This window comes from Gouania willdenowi, chromosome 24 (genome assembly GCF_900634775.1).
Source record: "Gouania willdenowi chromosome 24, fGouWil2.1, whole genome shotgun sequence".
Classification (NCBI taxonomy): domain Eukaryota; kingdom Metazoa; phylum Chordata; class Actinopteri; order Blenniiformes; family Gobiesocidae; genus Gouania; species Gouania willdenowi.
Genome location: NC_041066.1, coordinates 5847601 through 5867163, shown reverse-complemented (window position 1 = coordinate 5867163; position 19563 = coordinate 5847601). Strand labels below are relative to the sequence as shown.

Here is a 19563-nt window from a genome sequence, read left to right as displayed (position 1 = left end):
TTCAGAGGGCTGTTGTTTTCAAGTCCCTTTGAGTAAAGATAGAGGCGCTAAAACACGTGTTTCCAGTCGTTTCACAGGGATCTCAAACATCAAGATAGTTCATGTATTCCCAACATTAACGTTGGCTTTTCACAATAACCGAAGTAGTTTATTTTCTATTAATTCAAAAATTAAAATCCTCAAGACTAATTGGACAGAAGTGTTAATGTGTTAGGTTTAAACTCAAGTTATTACGTAGCAGTGTATTAAAAACGTGCACATTTAGCTCGGCACGTAGACGTGTGGTCGTGTGTGTGCAGGGAACTATCTTGTGCTTTGTTTTCAGCTCTTTGTGGGTCAGAGGTTAGCATACTTCCTGCTCTGCTAAAGTGAACTCGATAAAAGTGAGTCTCTGCGTGTCAGCGTCGGTAAATATCTGTTATATTATAAAACATATTTATAGCTAAAAGGAAGCGTTTGAAGCTGTTAGCACATTAGCTCCGATTGTTCGTCCCGTCTAACTGGTGTTTTCCGAGGCATTCATGATAAATCAGTGCTCAAAATACATCTTAATAATGTCATAACTTTGAGTTAAGTCATGTGTATCTACTTATTGTTGTGGTCAAATGGCTAAATGTTGGTAGGTTTTAATCATAGAGAAGTAGCCTTTTGCTAATGAACCTGCCTGTGTTGACATGGTTAATATATGAGCTACATTAATGTAAGTGCTTTCCAGCCAATCACATGGCGACATTAAGAATAAACGGAGTTTATTATGAGCATTTGAACGCAACATGGATGCTGGTCAAAGACATTGTGGTCAATCTATCGCAAACTGCTGAATGACAGGGATTTGCACCAACAACCATCTTAAATGTTTATAGACTAATGTCCAAAAAGTTCCAGAAGCTTTAAATGGAACAATATTTAGGACATTTTGATGCTACTAATGTACATTACTATTATTTGGATTAGGATTGGGATATGCACAAAATGGCGATATACAATATAAATCTAGATATTTTTTAAACTCAAAGTTTTATCAGAAAGACAGTTCTGGGTTAAATTTGCTGATGCAAAATGCTCTACAGGCACATTTATTACAGAACAGCTATTCTTTGCTCTTTCTCCTGTAAAAGGAACAGCACGTGTGAGTGAGTTCAGTAGTGTGGCTTGTTTAGTGGAAGGTCTTGGTTAGAACGCACTCAGCAATCCATCTAACTGCTTTTTATTTAGTCCTGAGAAGTAGCATAAAGCAACAACTCTCGTAACATAGTTTAGGGTTATGGTTAGGTTTAGTTAGTCTGTAATGTAGTTTAGGGTTAGTTAGTCCATAATGTAGTTTAGGGTTAGGGTTAGTTAGTCTGTAACGTGGGTTAGGGTTAGTCTGTAACATAGTTGACGTATTAATATAAAACGGAAGTACAAGTGCGTAGCGTCTTATTGGCCAGTTTAGGTCACATGATAGGTAACGTGCACCTAAAACTGGCCAATGAGGGGCGTTCCATACGGATAGAATGCCGGTGTATGGATACGTGTTACGTTTTGACAGCCACTGCCATAAAAAAAGAAACTATAAAATAAAAATATATGAATGTAGGCATTATTGTAATTTACTATATGGCCATAATAGAGAACTTGATATATCTTGAATATCGATTTGTTGTCCAAGCCTAGTTTGGACACACCTTTTCATTTAAATTCAATGAGAAGGTTTGGTTCAAACCTTTTTATGCTAAAGACCATCTTCTTAATGGTTGTTTATATGACAGTTTGTGGTCTCCACATTATAAGGCATAAGGTGGTTCTAATGTTCTGGCTTTCTGTGTGATTCATAATGTTTTTTTTTTTAATTATCTATTTTCGTTGGTGTCTTAGTTTTCCTTCCTCCCCGTCACAGCTGAGCCATGTCTAGTCCAGCTGTGCTGATGAGGCTGGTGGCCTCTGCGTACTGTGTGGCTGAGAAGGCTGGAGCCATAGTGAGGAAAGTCCTACACAGTGGAGAGCTCGACATTGTAGTGAAGGTACGACTTAATTATGAACCTTCAGAGCAGAGTGTAGTGATGGAACAGACTGGAGCTGTTCATCTGTGATGGTTGCTCTCATCCACAGACCGGAGCCAATGATCTCCAGACGCTGGCAGACCGACTGGCTCAGCAGAGCATCTGTGCCTCACTGTCCAGACTTTACCCCAAAATCACCATCATTGGAGAGGAGGTAAGTCGCTGAGTCACTTTATTGTGAAACTAAAGCAATGCTTGGAACTGGAGAGTGTCCCTGTTTGGCAGGGTTAGGTTCAATTACAATTACATCTTCAATTATCCATGTTCAATTATAGAATCATTTTATTTAGGGATGTCCCGATACAACTTTTTCCCTTCCGATATGATAGCAATATTGCAGCCTTGCGTATCAGCCGATACCGATATTAATCTAATATCAGCATGAATCATACATACTTTTATTACTTATTTTGTAGTGTGGAATGTTAGAAAAGGCTTGATGAAGTGATGTTACTCAATCAGAAAACAATAGTCAGCAACAGCTCATATCAGTGGTTTTAGATGAAGTCGGATAAAATCCAGTATTCGTTTTCTGGCTGATATCGTACCGATATCCGTTATCAATATCAGATCGGGACACCTCTACTTTTAATGTCATTGCACTAGTACAATGACATTGCACATGCCCCGCCCAACAATGTTCAAGTACACTTCAGAGATTCAAGCCAAACAGACAATCATCATAAAAACAACACAAGTTAAGGTAAAAGTCTGTCGGAATAAAAAGTTAATCAGTATAAAAGTTAATCAATATGAAAGTGCACGGTATAAAATGTAAAAAAAAAGAGATACAGTATTTAATTTTTCATATATTACTAGTACAACTCATGATTACAGTAGCTGGCAATTTTTCCAATTAGAACTAAAATTACAATTGTTATTTTCCCCCTGAAAGTCAATTACAGTTACATTCTCAAATACTGTGCCTTTAATAAATATTAGCCCTCATAAAATGCAACCTTCCTCTTGTGTTAGTATCTCTTATGATAACTTAAATCAGCTATAAAATACACTAAAAAATATTACCTATCATATCATTAGTTTTTCATCGCTCAGTTATGTTGTTAGGCTTCCAAATCAATGAAAACATTGGTATTAACGCATTTGTTCTAAGCCTTATTTCCATCAGTATAGCCCTAGATTTAAATGTTGTTTTTCTAATGGAAAACTTGATATGAAACATGTTTTATTGATTGTTCACTATGTATGTGTAAGCCATAGAATTATAACACAGTGTTAATGTACTTTATCTATAGAATTTCCATGGCAAAGTAATTTATCTGAACTCAATTACAATTTAATTACTATTACAACAGCTTTTCAATCACAATTATAATTACGTCATAATTGTAATTAATTATCGAATTACATGGTTACAATAATGAAGGACCCCAACCTTGGTTGGTTTTTGCAGGATTTAGCAGCTGAAGAAGTGCAGGAGGACCTGATTGAGAGCAGGCAGGCGGAGGACATCCTCACTAAAAGCTGTCCAGGGGAATACAGTGAGCTGAAAGAGGAGGAGGTAACCTGGTGATCTTCACCACAAGCTCATTCTAAATCTGAACACATGTCAACATGTGCTGACATCATCACAGGAAGCTCTGGTGGTGGTTTGAAGGTGTTTGTGTTTGAATCTCAGCTCGTGGTGTGGGTGGATCCTCTCGACGGCACCAAGGAATACACTGAAGGTGAGCGTCTTCTGAGCAAACTGCTGCACCTGAACCTATGATTCACCCATTTCTGCCTAACGTTTCATCATCTTTACCTGTTTAGATGACTTTACTGAATATGAAACTTCCTGAAATTATGCTAAACATCCTAAATACAGTGAATACAATCAACTACTTTTATTAATTTGATATTTTAAATGCTGCCGATGATTTACAAAAAGAGAATGGCTACACTTGAATCCCGTTCGATTAAGTTAGCGATGTTAGCCACACTGCTAAACACTCAGCAACTCATTTAAACAGTTAAAATCCCATGGGAATGTGTGATTTGGTCCCAAAACATTATTTGTGAAACCATAAATTACCAACAACCGGCGAATCACCCTCAAGTTTTGCACCAAATCCCATGATTGTAGATGCTTCTGCTGTGACGTGCAACAGGTAAAATGACGACCAGTTTTAGCCATTACACCATCAGCTAAACCTCTCTTTGTACCAGTGCCTTTTCAGATTTAAATGCAGTCAGAATACTCTAAGGGGCAGATTCACTAAGCTCTGAAATAAAGGGTGGTAAACCAGGTGCGTCCCTAATTCCTTTGGTAGCGCTGTTTGTTCACCTGCTGTGGGGAATTTACTATTGTTGCGGCACTTAAAGGTGAGCGTATAAACGTGGTTGAGACGGCCGTATTTAAATGAACATTTTGCTTGTTCATGGAGAGGTGAGTGCACAGAAGCACATCTAAAGTTTGAGAGTTTTAGGGTCAAAACATGGAGAAGAAGACACAGGAGCTCCCTGGAGTGGTGCGTCCAGAGCGATATCCATGGAGCTCCACCTACAGCCACATCACACTCCACATGCACTGCCTCGGGTGTCCAGCTTTTTCTCTTCCTCACACACACTTTCCAATGTATTTTCTTATTCAGTAGCTGTTAATATTGATTATTGTTTTATTTCAATTATTTTCTTATACTAAAAAGGTTAACTGGAGCATTTTTTTCCGTTTTCGGAGAAGATGCTCAGTCCTGATTCCCTGCGGTTTGTATCCTTTATTAGCGCATGGAGTGACGTTTGCACACGTTTTAATACCCATAAATCTTTAGTGAATCCGCCCCTATGTCGCTTGTTCATCACAACACATTAAAGTTCTCCATTAGGCAAACTTTCTAGACATCCAATCACCCGTTCTCCTGTGTGTTAGTGTGTAAATGTGATATTGTCCCAAAACTTCTATGTGAGTAGGGTTGGGCATCGAGTGGTCCTAGGACTAACTTTCCGATTCTCCAGGAATTGTTCAAATTTTGAAAGATTGATTGCTACTTCTGATACCCAGTCCGCTGACCGATGAAGACGACTTTGAACACCAACAAAGAAAAATCCACTGGAAGTGTTTGAGTTACCGCGCAACCATGAACAGTGTGCAGTGGTGTTCTAAAGTGTGGCTTCACTTTAGTAAAATTAACACCTCGGCTCTGTGCAACACTATATGTAATGTTATGTCACATGTTTGTATATATACAGGGTTCCCACGAATTCTTAAAAAGTCTTAAAAGGCATTCAATTCGTGAATCTAAAAATAAAGCCTTAATTTTAATTAAAATGTCTTAAATCAACTTTTCGAAAGTCTTAAATTTTAACACATAAGATGATTTTATGATTGGAATTAGTCTCACATTTTTAAATAAATAGTAACATTAATTTTTTCAATGTATAAACAACATGGTAAAATGTAAATTTTATGAAAATTGCCTGTCCATGCAAACATTTTTCTTAATGGTTTTGATTTTTTTTTAATACAGATTTCTGGCTATTTTTGTCGTCACCTTGTGTTTTTGGAGTTATTTTGATTATTTTAGTCTTTTTTTTGTGTATTTTACTGTCATTTTGTGTGTTTACTGTGTGGGGGGGTCGCCAGTTGCACGTTTGCACTAGAAAAAAATGACCCTAACCTTATGTAATGTGGCGTTTTTTTCCACCCAATTATGTTTACTGTGAAGTTGGTCTTAAATTTTATTTCAAATGGGAATAAAAAGTCTTGAATTTAATTTGACTGAAGCTGTAGGAACTCTTAACATTGGATACAATACACACAATTGCCTCTTAAAGGAATCGGGAATCGTTATGAATCGAAACGAGGAATCGGAATCATTCAAATGATGCCCAACCCTACATGTGAGGCATTTCATGCTGAGGCCCTACACCTGATGTGATTTTACTTTATGATTGATCAAAGACATGCAAAAAGCCCTCAATGAATCAAAAACCACATGCTGGAGAAACAAGTCCAGGTTCTTAGCCTCAGCCTCACCTTCAGTTCTTTGCTTCTCCCTCACAGCGTCTCTAAGTCAGTTTCACATTTCTTCATCTCTTCTTTGAATATTTCTTATATTGTTCTTCCTCCTCCTCCTCTTCCTCGCTCTTTCTACCTACTACAGCGATAAGGTTCCTCCACCTCCCAGCTGTGACAGCTCACACAGGGCAGGACACCTCTCAGCCTCACAGCACAGCTCGCTGTATGCAAAGACCATTCTTATCCAAATCCTTTATTCTGCAGTAACAATACAAAAGCAAATGTGGAGCTCAATCATTTATTTCATGTGAAAGCAGTAGAAAAAAATAAATGAATAACTTGCTACTTCAGGGCTTCTGGATAACGTGACGGTGCTCATTGGCATCGCATACGCAGGCCGAGCCATCGCAGGAATCATCAACCAGCCGTTCTACAACTACCAGGTAGGAAACTAGCTCCGGTGTGAAGGTTTCTAGAAGCTGAGACACGTTCTTCTGCAGCTGGGACCAGGAGCCGTTCTAGGGAGAACCCTGTGGGGAATGCCGGGGATGGGAGCGTTCGGGTTCCAACTGAAAGAAGTGCCAGGTGACAGGCGAATCATCACCACCACCCGTTCCCATAGCAACAAGTTGGTGACAGACTGTGTGAACGCCATGGAGCCTCATGAGGTCTTGAGAGTGGGAGGAGCTGGGAACAAGGTGAGTTTGGATGGTGTTGTTCCATCTTTGACTTTATGCTTGGATATCAGGATAAATCTGAGCTGTTCCACATAAAATCAACTAAAACTGCTTAAGTCTCAGCTCCCCCCAATCACTCCATGATTTAAAAAAACAAACCCTTTCAAAATAAAACACAATCATGATCTAACATTTTTATGGGCCATATAGCGCCCCCAACCCAGCAGTTTAAAACCCAAAGGTTCACTGAGTCTTCTTTCCACAGATAATCCAACTCATTGAAGGAAAAGCTTCTGCTTATGTTTTTGCAAGTCCAGGGTGCAAGAAGTGGGACACGTGCGCTCCTGAAGCCATTCTGCATGCCGTCGGAGGTAAAACATTTTGCTTTTTAAATCCACTCTGTGTGTCGAGAGAAATTAACCTAACGTCGACTAATCCTAGAGCTGTTAAAATTTTGTTTGCATTGAACATCATTTGGGTCAGTGTGAACTCACAAACAAAGTCTAGAGTAGATCAGACGAGCAGATTCTAGATGGATTGTTTTGGTCGGTCTCGGTGCGTTTCCAATCTAATTTACGGCTCTGACAAAAAGCTGACTCAGCACTGCAGCGCACATAAAGTTAAGTAAAATAAAACACCATAAAACATTAAAACAGCTCATGTGCAGATGGAAAACAGCGAATGGGAGTGTGTGCGTGTGTGGATGTTTGAATTTTGCCTACAGGACAACAGGCTGCGACGTACTGTTCTTTGTCTTTTTTACTGCTGAACATCATATCCACACTGTATGATCTGAGTCAGTGTTTCTCAAATGGGGTACGCAGTGGCACTACAGGGGGTGCTTGAGACAGGGAGAGAGTGGAAAATTAACAAATGAAAGCATTATAGCAGAACTAAGTAACTTTTTCGCCTTAATAAATCCTAGTGGAAGCATATATAATGTAAAGAGTATTAGTCCCAGAACTGAACCTTGTGGAACTCCATGATTAACTCTGGCATGAGCTGAGGAGAGATTATTCACATGAAGAAAGTGGGTTCTGTCTGATAGGTAGGATTTAAACCAACCTAGCGCTGTTTCTTTAATCCCAAAAACGCTTTCCAGTCTCTGCAGCAGTAGATGATGATCCACTGTATCGAAAGCTGCACTGAGATCTAAGAGCACCAGAACTGAGACCAACCCTGTGTCTGAGGCTAAGAGGAGATGATTGGTTACTTTTACTAAGGCAGTCTCTGTGCTGTGATGGGCTCTAAAGCCAGACTGAAAGCTCTCGTATAAATTGTTCCTAAGTAGGTGATCACATAGTTGACCTGCAATGACATTTTCAAGAATTTTGGAAAAAAAAGGGAGATTGGATATTGGTCTGTCACTTGGATCGAGGGAGGGTTGTTTAAGGAGAGGTTTGATTACAGTAGTTTTGAAGGCCTGTGGTACATAATCTGTTACTAAAGATGTATTAATCCAGTTCACCATGTTAGTGCTGATTAGTGGAAGAACATCTTTAAATAGTGGAGTTGGGATTGGATCTAAAAGACAGGTTGTTGGGTTTAGAAGCACTAACTATTGAGGTCAGTTCAGATAGACCAATTGGAGTAAAACTACTTATGTAAAAAAAAAAGCTGCATGTTGGGGATACCTCAGGAGCTGTTTTGTTTAAGAAATTATTGAGCACTCCTGCAGGGGGACATTAGCTTTGTTTCTAATTACTAGAATTTTATCAGTAAAGAATTTATTGAAGTCGACACTGCTCAGGTTGACAGGAATAGAGGGTTCGACAGAGCTGTGGTTTTTGGTGAGCCTGGCTAGTGTTGAATAGAAACCGAGGATTTTTTTTGTTGTCCTCTGTTAGAGTTGAGTAATAAGAAGTTCGCGCTTTGCAAAGAGCTTTTTTATAAGTTAAACTCTTTCTCCAGGCAATATGAACTTCTACCATGTTTGAAGAGAGCCACTTCCTTTCCAATTTCCGCGATGCCTGTTTTAAAAGACGCAATTCAGATTCATACCAGGGGGCGACCTTTTTATGACGTATCATTTTCTTTTTAAGCGGAGCAACAGCATCCAGAGCTGTGTGCAGTGACAACATTGCACTGTTGATAAGATCATCTATTTTCTCTGTTGGTAGACATTGATAGCTACTCTCTATTGAGATATCATATGGATCAGAGGTAAGCAATGATGGAACTAAATCTTTTAATCTAGCTACAGCTTTTTCAGACAGTGATCTACTATAGTGTATTCTTCTCAAAGAATTTAAGCAGGCTGATATTTTTAATTCAAAGGATAACAGGAAGTGATCTGAAAGAATTTTGAGGATATATTATCAGGTGATCAGTATCTAAACCATATGTTAGAACAAGGTCCAGGGCATGATTAAGATCATGAGTTGGTTTGTTTACATTTTGTGTAATGTCGATTTAATCTAATAGTGAGGTAAATAATTTATTTAGGCTGTTTTCTTCATCAACATGAATGTTAAAGTCACCTACTATGATAGCTTTATCAGTGCTCAGCACCAGATCAGTGAGAAAGTCATTAAATTTAGAGAGTTCAGAGAGAAACTCCGAAGATGGACCAGGAGGACAGTAAATTAAAACCAGTAAAGTGGGTTTTTCTATTTTGTTTTTGGGATTACAAATTTCAAGTGGGAGGCTTTCAAATTCAGAAAAAGGAGAAAGGGGTACTTAAGCCAAAAAGTTTGGGATTCAGTGAACTGAGTCGTAGTGCATCAAAAACAAGCCGCTCTGTAACTGACACGTTTTCCCCACCATTTTGGAGCGGATCAAAGAGTGCGCTGTGAACACAAAAGAGCTGAATCAATAAATGATAAAACTATCAGCTCTTCTTCTCCCATTTGTTTCAGGTCCAGGACTATACTGGTGTGAAAGCAGCAGGATGTGTTCAATTAGTGGTTGTTCTGTGATCTGAGCATCAGTGTGAATGTTTTTCTCCATCTTATTTCCTATCGCAGGTAAACTGACCGATATGCACGGGAATCCATATCGCTACGACGCCAATGTGAAGCACATGAACTCTGCGGGGGTTCTCGCCACTCTGCGTAACCATGACTACTACCTCCAGAGGGTCCCACAGTCAGTGCAGCAAAACCTCAAGTCAGACTGAAGTCTGTGTCAGTGATGATAAACCACTTCTCTAAATTACCGTGATTAAACTCCTTAATTCTGTCTCAGAAGAATAAATCAATAACATAGAATCAGTGACAAGCAAGGAGAAACTTGACAACACTTCCATTTATTTCACACTGAATAAATTCATACAAATCTCAAAGAGATCAACAGAAGTTAAAAAATGTAAAAAGAAATTAGAGGATGTTATTAAGCTTGAGATGACTGCATTCAATGGAAGTAATGCTAACGTGATGCTAACATCACCCCACACTTTCACTTTTTGGCTTTAAAGTTAGCTTTTATTGGATGTTGTACAATTACTGGAGTTCAAGGGAAACAATGATTTTCAGGCTTCTTTGCAGAGGCCTGTCGACACACCTGAATGCTGGAAGTGCTGGATAATGTTGAGTTGTGTTCTCACTAACTTATACCAGCTCTTTAACAAACAAATGCTTGTTCAAAGATGAGCAGAAAAGGTGCACAGGTTGTTGAATCATCCAATGAGAAAGACTGAAGGTGTAGCTGTGACGTTAAGCACTGAACAAAAGCTTTCATCGCTTGTAAAGGTTGAGTTTCTTCTGCTTGTAAATCTTCATTGCACGTCTTTAAATTTGAAGGATTTTCATCCGTACCTCAGAAACATTCCCAACACATCCACTTTTTAATCACCATGTATGTTTGTTTTTATTCCTCCAGCCTTAACTTGGTTATAACAGAGTGAAATAAAGAAATGTACTGAATACCATGTAATGCTTTTTCTTTTTTTTTTATCTACTTAAAACCAAAACAAACAGGGCCTCCTTGTGTCCCTTGGTTGAGCCCACACGGCGTTTGTGATTCATCGTCTGTTTGACTAAAAACTAAGTGTCCAGGGGCCTCATTTATAAACGCGGCGTACACAACGTTTGGGATTTATAAAAAACTGACTTGGCAAGCACAAAATCAGGAGAAACGGGAAACTCCAACCCCAACAGGAGAAGGATGAAATTAAAATGAAACTGATACATTTCACAACACATCACATATGAAGAATTTGTAAAAACAAAGGAGAAAACAATTAAACTGACGCCGCAGGAAGTGCATGAGTGAACATGTGCGTGCCTACAAATACAGTTTCATAATATTTGTAATTAAATTGACATGATTATTGCACAAAACTACTGATCAATTAACTGCAACACTGTAGCTGTTATAAAAGGCACACACTCACAATGCATTAAGATGCACAGTCGCTTATCTGCATCGCTGGAGGACAAGGTGCTGTGGAGCCCCCAGCCTCACTCACCCCAGCCACAGCATCACTGACCCAGTAAACACTGACTAAATGAAAACATTGTTGAACTTTTGAATTGAATTTGTATTGTGAATTACGTTCCAAAAGTGTTTTACTACATGCTAATTTTATTATTTGAAACAAGAAGATACTATTTAATCCTGTGCTTCCCCCTTCACCTCTGTTACAACACTGAGGGCCCAAAGATACTCTCCAGGTTTTGGTCTATAAGGGTAAGCTCCGTCCTTTCCACCACCTGTTGCACAGACACTCTTCCTCTAGAAAGCGATATGCCTTTTCACCTCCGCTTTTATATCGGTCATTTCTTTTTCACCTCAGCCACAGTCTGACCCTCTGAGGCAACGCTCTTCTGCCTTTCTAGCATTCGTGATGTCCACTGTGTCAACAAATTAGTCTCTCCTGTGTGTGTCCACCTCACCAATTAATACCTCCACCTCGCATTAAGTGAAATTTGTTTAATTCGCTAATTTTCCCCCTCGGTCCATGAGTATCAGTGAATATTCATTAAGGGCTTTCACCTGACCTTTTATAGGCACCATAAGGGCAAAGCAAAAACGTTTTCTCACGTATGACAACCTTAGAGTAGGTTGTGATTTATAAATAGAAACAGGCATAGAACGTGCGCCCTCTTTTATAAATCTGAACCTTTTTTTTGCATATGCACTTCCTGGTTTTTAGTACGCCAGCTGAAGTGATCTTACCTACGACCAGTTTTATAAATGAGGCCCCTGGAATTACTGAAACAAACAGAAAATGTGTTAGTTGTGCACCTTTTCAGCTAAATCACGTTTGTCCACTGTGCATGCAGCTGCAAAATCACGATGGGAAATTGGAAGCATTTCTCTCCACATTAAACACAAAATCAGCCGCAACAAGGTCTCCTGTTAAAATACCAAAAACATGCGTTGGATTGTGTGTTTCCACCCTTTTGTATCAGAAAGCTACAGCTTCAGATACAGCAGCTCCTTAGCTAATGCTAATGTACACCACCCTCGAAAAAGTCCCATGATGGCAAGTGTGTTGGTGTTATCCACCAATGATGTTATGGATGATCAGTGTAATAAACACAGAGCATTTGGCATCAAATAAAGAGGAAGAAAAACCACTCAAGTGTTCAAACATCCACGAAAAAAAGGAGAAAACACTGTGGGAGCTTTTCATGTTCACTTAACCACACGGACTGAGAGAAGGCTGGAGTGTTTGAGGCTGCCTGCGGGGTGGGGGGCGCCAAAGGTCGGCCTGTGGGGAGGAGCAGAAGAGTGGAGACCGCCCGCTCACCTCTTCTTTGGCGCCTGAGCGGTACGTGGTGGGGTGACGGGGCGTCCTGCGTTCACGCCCCCGTACTGGTACTTCGCTTTCTTCTCTGACGGCTTCAGGATCTAGAAATGCAGTGAACGGTGACAACATGTCTAGCTGAAGAAAAACAGTTTGTTTTACTTTTACCTGAAAGGAGCACATGAGCGACTCGTCCACGCTCATCATGCCGCCGGCGTTGTCAAACTCGCCGCAGTAGTTTGGTGCTGAAAACAGCGTGACCAGCTGCCGCTTCGCAAAGAACTCGTAGCCGTCCTCAACAACCTGAGGAGCAGCAGAGACTGAATCAGAACAAGTAGAGCAGCAGATTATAGCACTCACTTCTTCAATCTTTACATATTTTTAGTTTGTCAGAATAAGAAAGAAAGCTGAACTCTTTGATATTTTGATGATTAAAACCTGTAGCATAAGCTGCTGGAAATGATCATTTCATATCAGATAAATCCATAGTCTCAATCTTTTCATACCATCTAATGCAGGGGTCACCAATACGATGCCCATGGGCAACAGGTAGCCCACATGGACCATTAAAAGTTGTTTTAGTAAACAGTAAAATAGGAAGATGATAATTTTCTATGAAATGTAATGAAAATGAAACGACTGCATAAATTAGGAGGAGAAATAAAGTGTTGCATGTTGAAACTTAAACATTTCCAACCTTTTTAAGTTACTCCTTATTATCTTAGCCTCTAATTAAAGTGAGACCATGATCATTTAGTATTTAAAAAGTCCTTTTCTAACTGTTAGCCCTTTGGACTATACAGTACCTATGAAGTAGCACACAGTTTCAGAAAGGTTGGTGACCGCTGGTCTATTGTGACTACATGACTACGTACTAATTTTGACGTCAAACTTAGTATGAGTAGTATGTTAGTATGCCATTTCAAACACAGCCTGTGTCTTTATCTGATTAAAGAAATGGTCGTAAGCAGCTTTAGTTTAAAATAAACCGTGTCTCCCAGCCTAACCTGATGTGCCCGACAGATGAGGTCCAGGTCGTGGCGGTTGAGGAACTTGCTGACCACGTCGGCCCCGAAGGTGAAGGACACACCTCGGTCGTTCTCCCCCCAGCCCTGAACATCTTTGTCTGGATCTGACCACAGTAGGTCACACAGCAGGCCTGAGACACAGACAGACAGACAGACAGGTGTGATGAACACGTCTCAAACCTGTGACACACCTGTGTTACTTTTATAGATTGAAGCCATAAATGTGTGATAATATGTGGTAATAACAGATTAAGATATAAAATATCCATATTACATTCAGAAATATGTATGTATATGTTATATATGTAGACCTATGTCTAAATTACACTGGTGAAGATTTAGGGTACACAAGTGGTTCCAAACCTTTTTTGGATCATGACCCCATTTCGATATCACTATTTGCTTATGCCCCAAAGACATTTTTATTTTTCTAGAATTAGTTTTTGATCATGTTTGTTACAGCGTTACAAATAGAAAATTAGTGACAGACTGTGCCATCTCAGATATTTTTATACTGCATTTTATTTGAACTAGATTTATATTTCAGAAAGTGAAAGTACAGAATACAGTTTAGATGCCAGGCGATCCCAAATGGGGCCACGACCCCAAGGCTGAAAAATTCTGGGTTAAACTCTATTCAGACAGGCTTTTAACCATTAAAACTACTTATCATGAGTTTTAATGTTACAATGACTTTTAAAACTTTCATTATTAGAGGGTTGTTTTTTTAAAAGCGCAATATAAAAATAAAGATATTATTATTGTGTTTTGCTTATTTTTAATTGCTTTACTATGTTTTTTGTATGTACAATTTTGTTAGACTCCAGGAAGAATAGCTACTTCTAACTGCTCTGCTGCAGCTAATGGGATCTTAATAAACAAAACTAAACAACACATTGAAGGGATGGATCTTAATGAGGTTAGTAAGGTTATGCGTTTGGTTGACCATATGCAGTATAGCAGACCTGTATCTGGGACATCAGTGGGTCTCATAATGCGTCGGATTTGTTCCATAGACTGAAGGTCAGGGGACAGTCCTGAGATGAAAGAAAGTTGGATTATCCATCACATTTATTTTACACGTCTGCTGTCTGATGCAGCACAAACCTCCGTGACAGCAGAAGATCTTCTCATCAATGATGGCGGCGATAGGCAGACAGTTGAAGCAATCTGTGAACGTCTTCCATAGCTTTATGTTGAACCTGCGTTTGCCTGTGCAACAGATTTAAACAAAGAATGATTGCAAGTCAGATTTTTTTTTGGTAAAACTCAATAGGCTGTTATTGATCTTTGCTTAAAAAAAAAAACAAAAACAAAAAAACAATCAAATAAACAATAAAAACAACTTAAAAGGTGATCCTTTTGTTTTTACAGAGATGGGATTTTAATGGGTTTTCTGACTCACACTCATCATAGAAGCCATAGATGCGGTTGATGGAGGCACACTCGTGGTTTCCTCTGAGCAGGAAGAAGTTCTCGGGGTATTTGATCTTGTAGGCCAGCAGCAGGCAGATGGTCTCCAGTGACTGCTTCCCTCGGTCCACATAATCACCCAGGAACAGATAGTTGGCCTCTGGAGGGAAACCCCCGTACTCAAACAGCCTCAGCAGGTCTGTGTACTGTCCATGGATATCACCTGACAATTAAAGGTTCAGCATGAACTGTATTTTAGTCACATCCCACACTTTAATATTGACAAACGTTCATAAAGCAGTACTGCGTGTTTTAAAGAGTAACTCAAACACAAATCTGGTGAAAACAAATTTATTTAAAGAAGTGTTGTTGATTGATGTTCAACTTCTATATAAACTATCACCTGTGGACTCTGCATTCTGTTGTGAGTGGTTGGATTGAGAGAATTGTGAAAAAAGAGCTATAGTAAGTATTGAGTAGCTAGTTAGCATAGCATAAATTGTTCTTTGGAGATTTTATAGTATAGACTGGGCGTGTCTTATCTGCTCCAGGAGCCCCACCCATAATCAAGGCATTTTCGGAATTTCAAGTCTGGACACACGTAAGCCAAAACCTCAGGGTTTAGTTCCTCTTTAAGGCACGTGTGTCAAACTCAAGGGTCAGGGGCCAAATCCGGTCCTAATGAACATCCAATGTGGCCTCGCAGGGGAAATTAAAAATGACAGAAAACATGAATCATTGTGTAAATGACCAACTAATACAGAAGTAGATATATCTCAGTCCCTCCACATTATTTGCAGAGCTCATAGATTTCCCCTGCTTTTATCATATGATTGCAGTCTTTTTAACGACAAATTGTTGAAAGAACTGAGTGCACCCATAATACTTCCAAAATCCTGCAGTTTTTACCATATTAAATCAAAATCACTCACCAAATGATGGAAATATAAAGTGACTAAGTTTAGGGTCACTCTTTGCTTGGATACTGTTGGTGCCTTACACTTGCATACTTCATATATCATTTATACGTGGAAGTACAAACTACGGCACATTCATGTTGAAGTTACTTGTTTTCCCGACTATAATCCACATGAAATCAAACTGTTCCATATTTGGCCCCTGAACTAAAATTAGTTCGACATTCCCGTTTCTGTTTTTAGGGATGCTTACCACAGATTTTTAGAGGAGCCTCCAGTTCCAGCAGAATGGGTTGACTGAGGAAAATCTCTCTGGACTTGATGCAGAGCCCTCTCACCTCGGCCTCCGACATCTGCACAACCTTCCCTGGACGACATCCTCGCACTGAAAGGCAAAGTTTAGAAGCTGAGCAAATGATAAATCCTAGTCTGAAATGAAGACGAGATGTTAACCACAAAAAGGATGCAACTAGGAAAACTAATAAAATACACCATCAGTCAGCGTGATCTAATGCAAGACTCATTTCTGCTTAAGTGCCAAGTTATGTAACCAATACGCTGTGGTCCCTTAAAAAGAGCAGCCTTGGCTAAACCTCACTAAGCACTGTGTGGTTTACCAGCATTTTCACATCAAGGAGACGCAACATCAACCTGGAAAGGTTCATTTTAAAGTCAAAAGCCCCTTTATGTTGTGTATTTAAGTGATAGTGATGTGATCTGGCATGAGCTGCTCTCTTTGCTATGAAGGCGAGTTGGAAGCCAGTCTCTACAGTGTGGTTAACTGACTTCTTGTTTTGTTTACATTTGCAGAACAAATCAAAGAAGGAGAGCTGTTGCATTGGTTCTGCTCCAGTGACCACTGGACTCTACCAACAAGCACACAGCTCATCGTTGCCTCAGCTGGGAGCTCATGGGAAAGCCGTGTCACACAGGGAGGACAGAAACATCTAGAGGATGACATCACGTGTACACACATATATAACAACACTGATGTAGAAGTTTGGCCTCAGTTATCTTACAGTTACAGATAAAGTACATGTGATATTAAGAATTAACACACAAAAAACTTTGGAATAATTGAAATACAAACATGTTAAAGATGATTTTACACTTCTTTTGTTGCAGTGTTTGCAGATAGCTGAGCCTTCTGTTTAATAGCATTTTGTGTGTTTTTCTCTGCAGGAGGTTCACACATAATGAGACAGTTACTGCCTCAGGGATAAGATCAGACATGTACAATGGCAGACTGGGGACAACATGTGACCATTGGTCTAATTTTGAGCAGCACAGAATGACTCCAAAAATAAAAAAAAAATGACAGAAAAACACTAGGGGCCTACATGTACTACAAAGCTGGATTCCCTCTTACCGCACTAACTTTCAGGATTTATTCAATGTGTCCTGTAATAAGACGCTGGCTAACCTCTTACGGGGCTAAATCACCATAGTAACTTAGGCTGAACACCTAACCTGGTCGTGACCAGGTTATGAAGTGGATAAGATCTGAGCAAGTACAAAAGGCCCGCCTCCAGACCAATCAGTTCTCATGGAAAATAAGCTGCCCATTGTTAGGAGATCCTTGTTGGTGCAGATCTGACATATGTGTTTAGGAAATAAGATAATTAATGACTAAATGCAATTCTTTTATTTATGATCTACAGGCACCTGATGAAGCCTGTGTCGCACACTTTCCGTATCACGGACAGATTAAGTCATTCATTCTTTCATTTATTAATACACATGCTATAATGACGCAGACAGCATCAGCAGGAACACTACAGTGAAACAATGCGCTGTCATGTGTCTGATAAATTGAGGAGGACTCCCTGATTAGAAACATGTGTGTGATGTAATAAAGTGAAACTGATCAGAGCGCTGTCCGAACGTTTATCATCCCATGGATTAATATTGTATAATCTCACACTTTTAACCGTGTTCCTTTTCTCCTGCTTTCTCTGCAGCAACAGTGTTGTTTTTTTGTCTAATTTATGGATTTTAATTCTACATATTTTAAAAATAATTATTCCTCAATTGTGACGTAAATTGCGCTACACCAGGGGTCACCAACCTTTCTGAAACCGTGAGCCACTTCATAGGTACTGTAGAGTCTGTAGGGCTACCAGTTTGAGAAGCACTTCTTAAACACTAAAAGTTCACAGTTTCATTTTAATTTGAGGGTAAGATAATAAGTGAGGCTAGCAGTAACTTTAAAAAGTAGGAAATGCTTCAACATGTAACACTTTATTTCACCTAATTTGTGCAATTGTTTTATTTTCATTACATTTCATTGCAAAAAAATCATCTTCCTATTTAACTAGCTAACAAACAAACAACTTTTAAGTAATCTCATAATATGTAACATTTGTAAAATGTAACATTTATCTCATATTTTATGCAAATCCACATTGCTTTTAAAAAATACGTTATATCATATTATATATATATATAACATACTCCAGATCTGCAACACTTGAAAACATTTTTACAATGTTTTAGTGAAAATAAATGTTTTAAAGATGGTAATATAATACTAAAGCTTTATCACGTGCATTGGTATTCAACTCTACTTAGCACTAACTACATCTAAAATATGTAATTTATTTACTTTGTAAGTTTGAATCCTGGAAAGTAAATCAGACTTTTAGATGGAGCTCATTGGTGACTAGAGCTCCTGAGGGACCCTCACATGGTCCATGAGGGCTATCTGGTGCCCGCGGGCACTGTGTTGGTGACCCCTGCTCCACACAGTTTCTCCGTGTTTGTGATTGGTCTGACGCTACAATCTCCACTCGTAACCGGAGCGCGCACGTCAGCTGTCTGAAATCACCTTGCTTAAGTGAACGTGTTCATATCCCGCTTCGTAGGACAGGGGCTCTCTGACAGAAAATGTTTGGTTAGGTGAAGCCCGGTAACGAAGAGATATCTCGAATACATTTATCCAGCTTTGTAGTACAGGCCCAAAATATCAAGAAAAACACACAAAATGAAAGAAAAAAAATATTAAGTGACACAAAACATGCACAAAATGAAGATGATATGCACAAAAGGCAGTAAAAACACAAAAGTAACAATAATAATGTTCAGGTAGGTTGGATTCTAAATACTGATGCATAATATATATCATAATGTGGCCCTCGAATCAGACAATCACATTTTTATGGCCTCAGCTGTGATGGGAGTTGCCCATCTCTGCATTAGAGGGACAGTTTTGTTATGTTTTCTCTGCCTGCTTATCCTGTACAGGGTGGTTTCCACACGCAATAATGTAATGTTGTTAAGTCCAACGTAAGGGGGCGTGTCCGTGCTGATAGTATTAGCTTCAGCGCTAAGCAACAGGAACCGTTAGCGTTACTAAGCAACCACGTTTTTCTTGTTCTCCCACCCACAGACCCCCGAAACGGCAACACTGTCGAGTTGTTCGACTAGTAAATATCAAATAGAAGCACATTTATCTTCACCACATACCAAGTTAGCTAACGACACCATTGACTGGCCACTAATGAATAACGAGAAGGTATGTTATTCAGGTCACGGTGGAGCCTTTAACGCAGGGCATGCTAGCAACCGCACACGTCGTAGAAATTATTCCCACCGTGTCGCAAAGTCACAGCGTTCAAAGAGACACTTTAGTCGGATTCCATTTCTACCAACGACAGGGAAGCCATGCTGGTGTGGACGTACCTTCCAGGAGTCGAGAGATGAGGCTGTCAACGTTCAACTCGCTCTCCGCCATCTTTCTGCAGCTCCTGCTGTCAGGCTGGTTCAGGCAGGTGTTGCGACACAAAACGTTTCCCTGCTACGACGGTCCGCGACTGCGGTAGTGCGCATGCGTCTTA

General features: G+C 39.6%; 2 protein-coding genes across 6 annotated transcripts; one reads left to right on the top strand and one right to left on the bottom strand.

Annotated features, from left to right (window-relative positions):
* The first annotated feature begins 228 nt into the window (after positions 1–228).
* bpnt1 (bisphosphate nucleotidase 1) lies at positions 229–9870 on the top strand. 5 transcript variants are annotated; one of them, XM_028440430.1, is made up of 10 exons: positions 229–383; positions 1858–2003; positions 2092–2196; positions 3457–3564; positions 3682–3730; positions 6146–6223; positions 6352–6443; positions 6501–6698; positions 6943–7048; positions 9644–9870. In XM_028440430.1, exons 2-10 carry the CDS (start codon positions 1887–1889, stop codon positions 9793–9795), a joined length of 1005 nt encoding a protein of 334 aa, XP_028296231.1. In that variant the 5' UTR covers positions 229–383; positions 1858–1886; the 3' UTR covers positions 9796–9870. The 5 variants fall into 5 exon arrangements, with proteins under 5 accessions (XP_028296231.1, XP_028296235.1, XP_028296233.1 ...); XM_028440432.1 differs by having other exon boundaries at positions 249–383; positions 1880–2003; XM_028440431.1 differs by having other exon boundaries at positions 281–407.
* A 627-nt stretch (positions 9871–10497) lies between these two features.
* On the bottom strand, positions 10498–19534 carry LOC114458134 (serine/threonine-protein phosphatase PP1-beta catalytic subunit). Its single transcript, XM_028440435.1, has 8 exons — positions 19409–19534; positions 15981–16112; positions 14803–15033; positions 14505–14609; positions 14363–14434; positions 13377–13528; positions 12538–12672; positions 10498–12473 (listed from the first exon to the last, which is right to left on the bottom strand). The coding sequence occupies exons 1-8, from the start codon at positions 19458–19460 to the stop codon at positions 12369–12371; spliced, it is 984 nt and encodes a 327-aa protein (XP_028296236.1). The 5' UTR covers positions 19461–19534; the 3' UTR covers positions 10498–12368.
* Between the last annotated feature and the right edge of the window lie 29 nt (positions 19535–19563).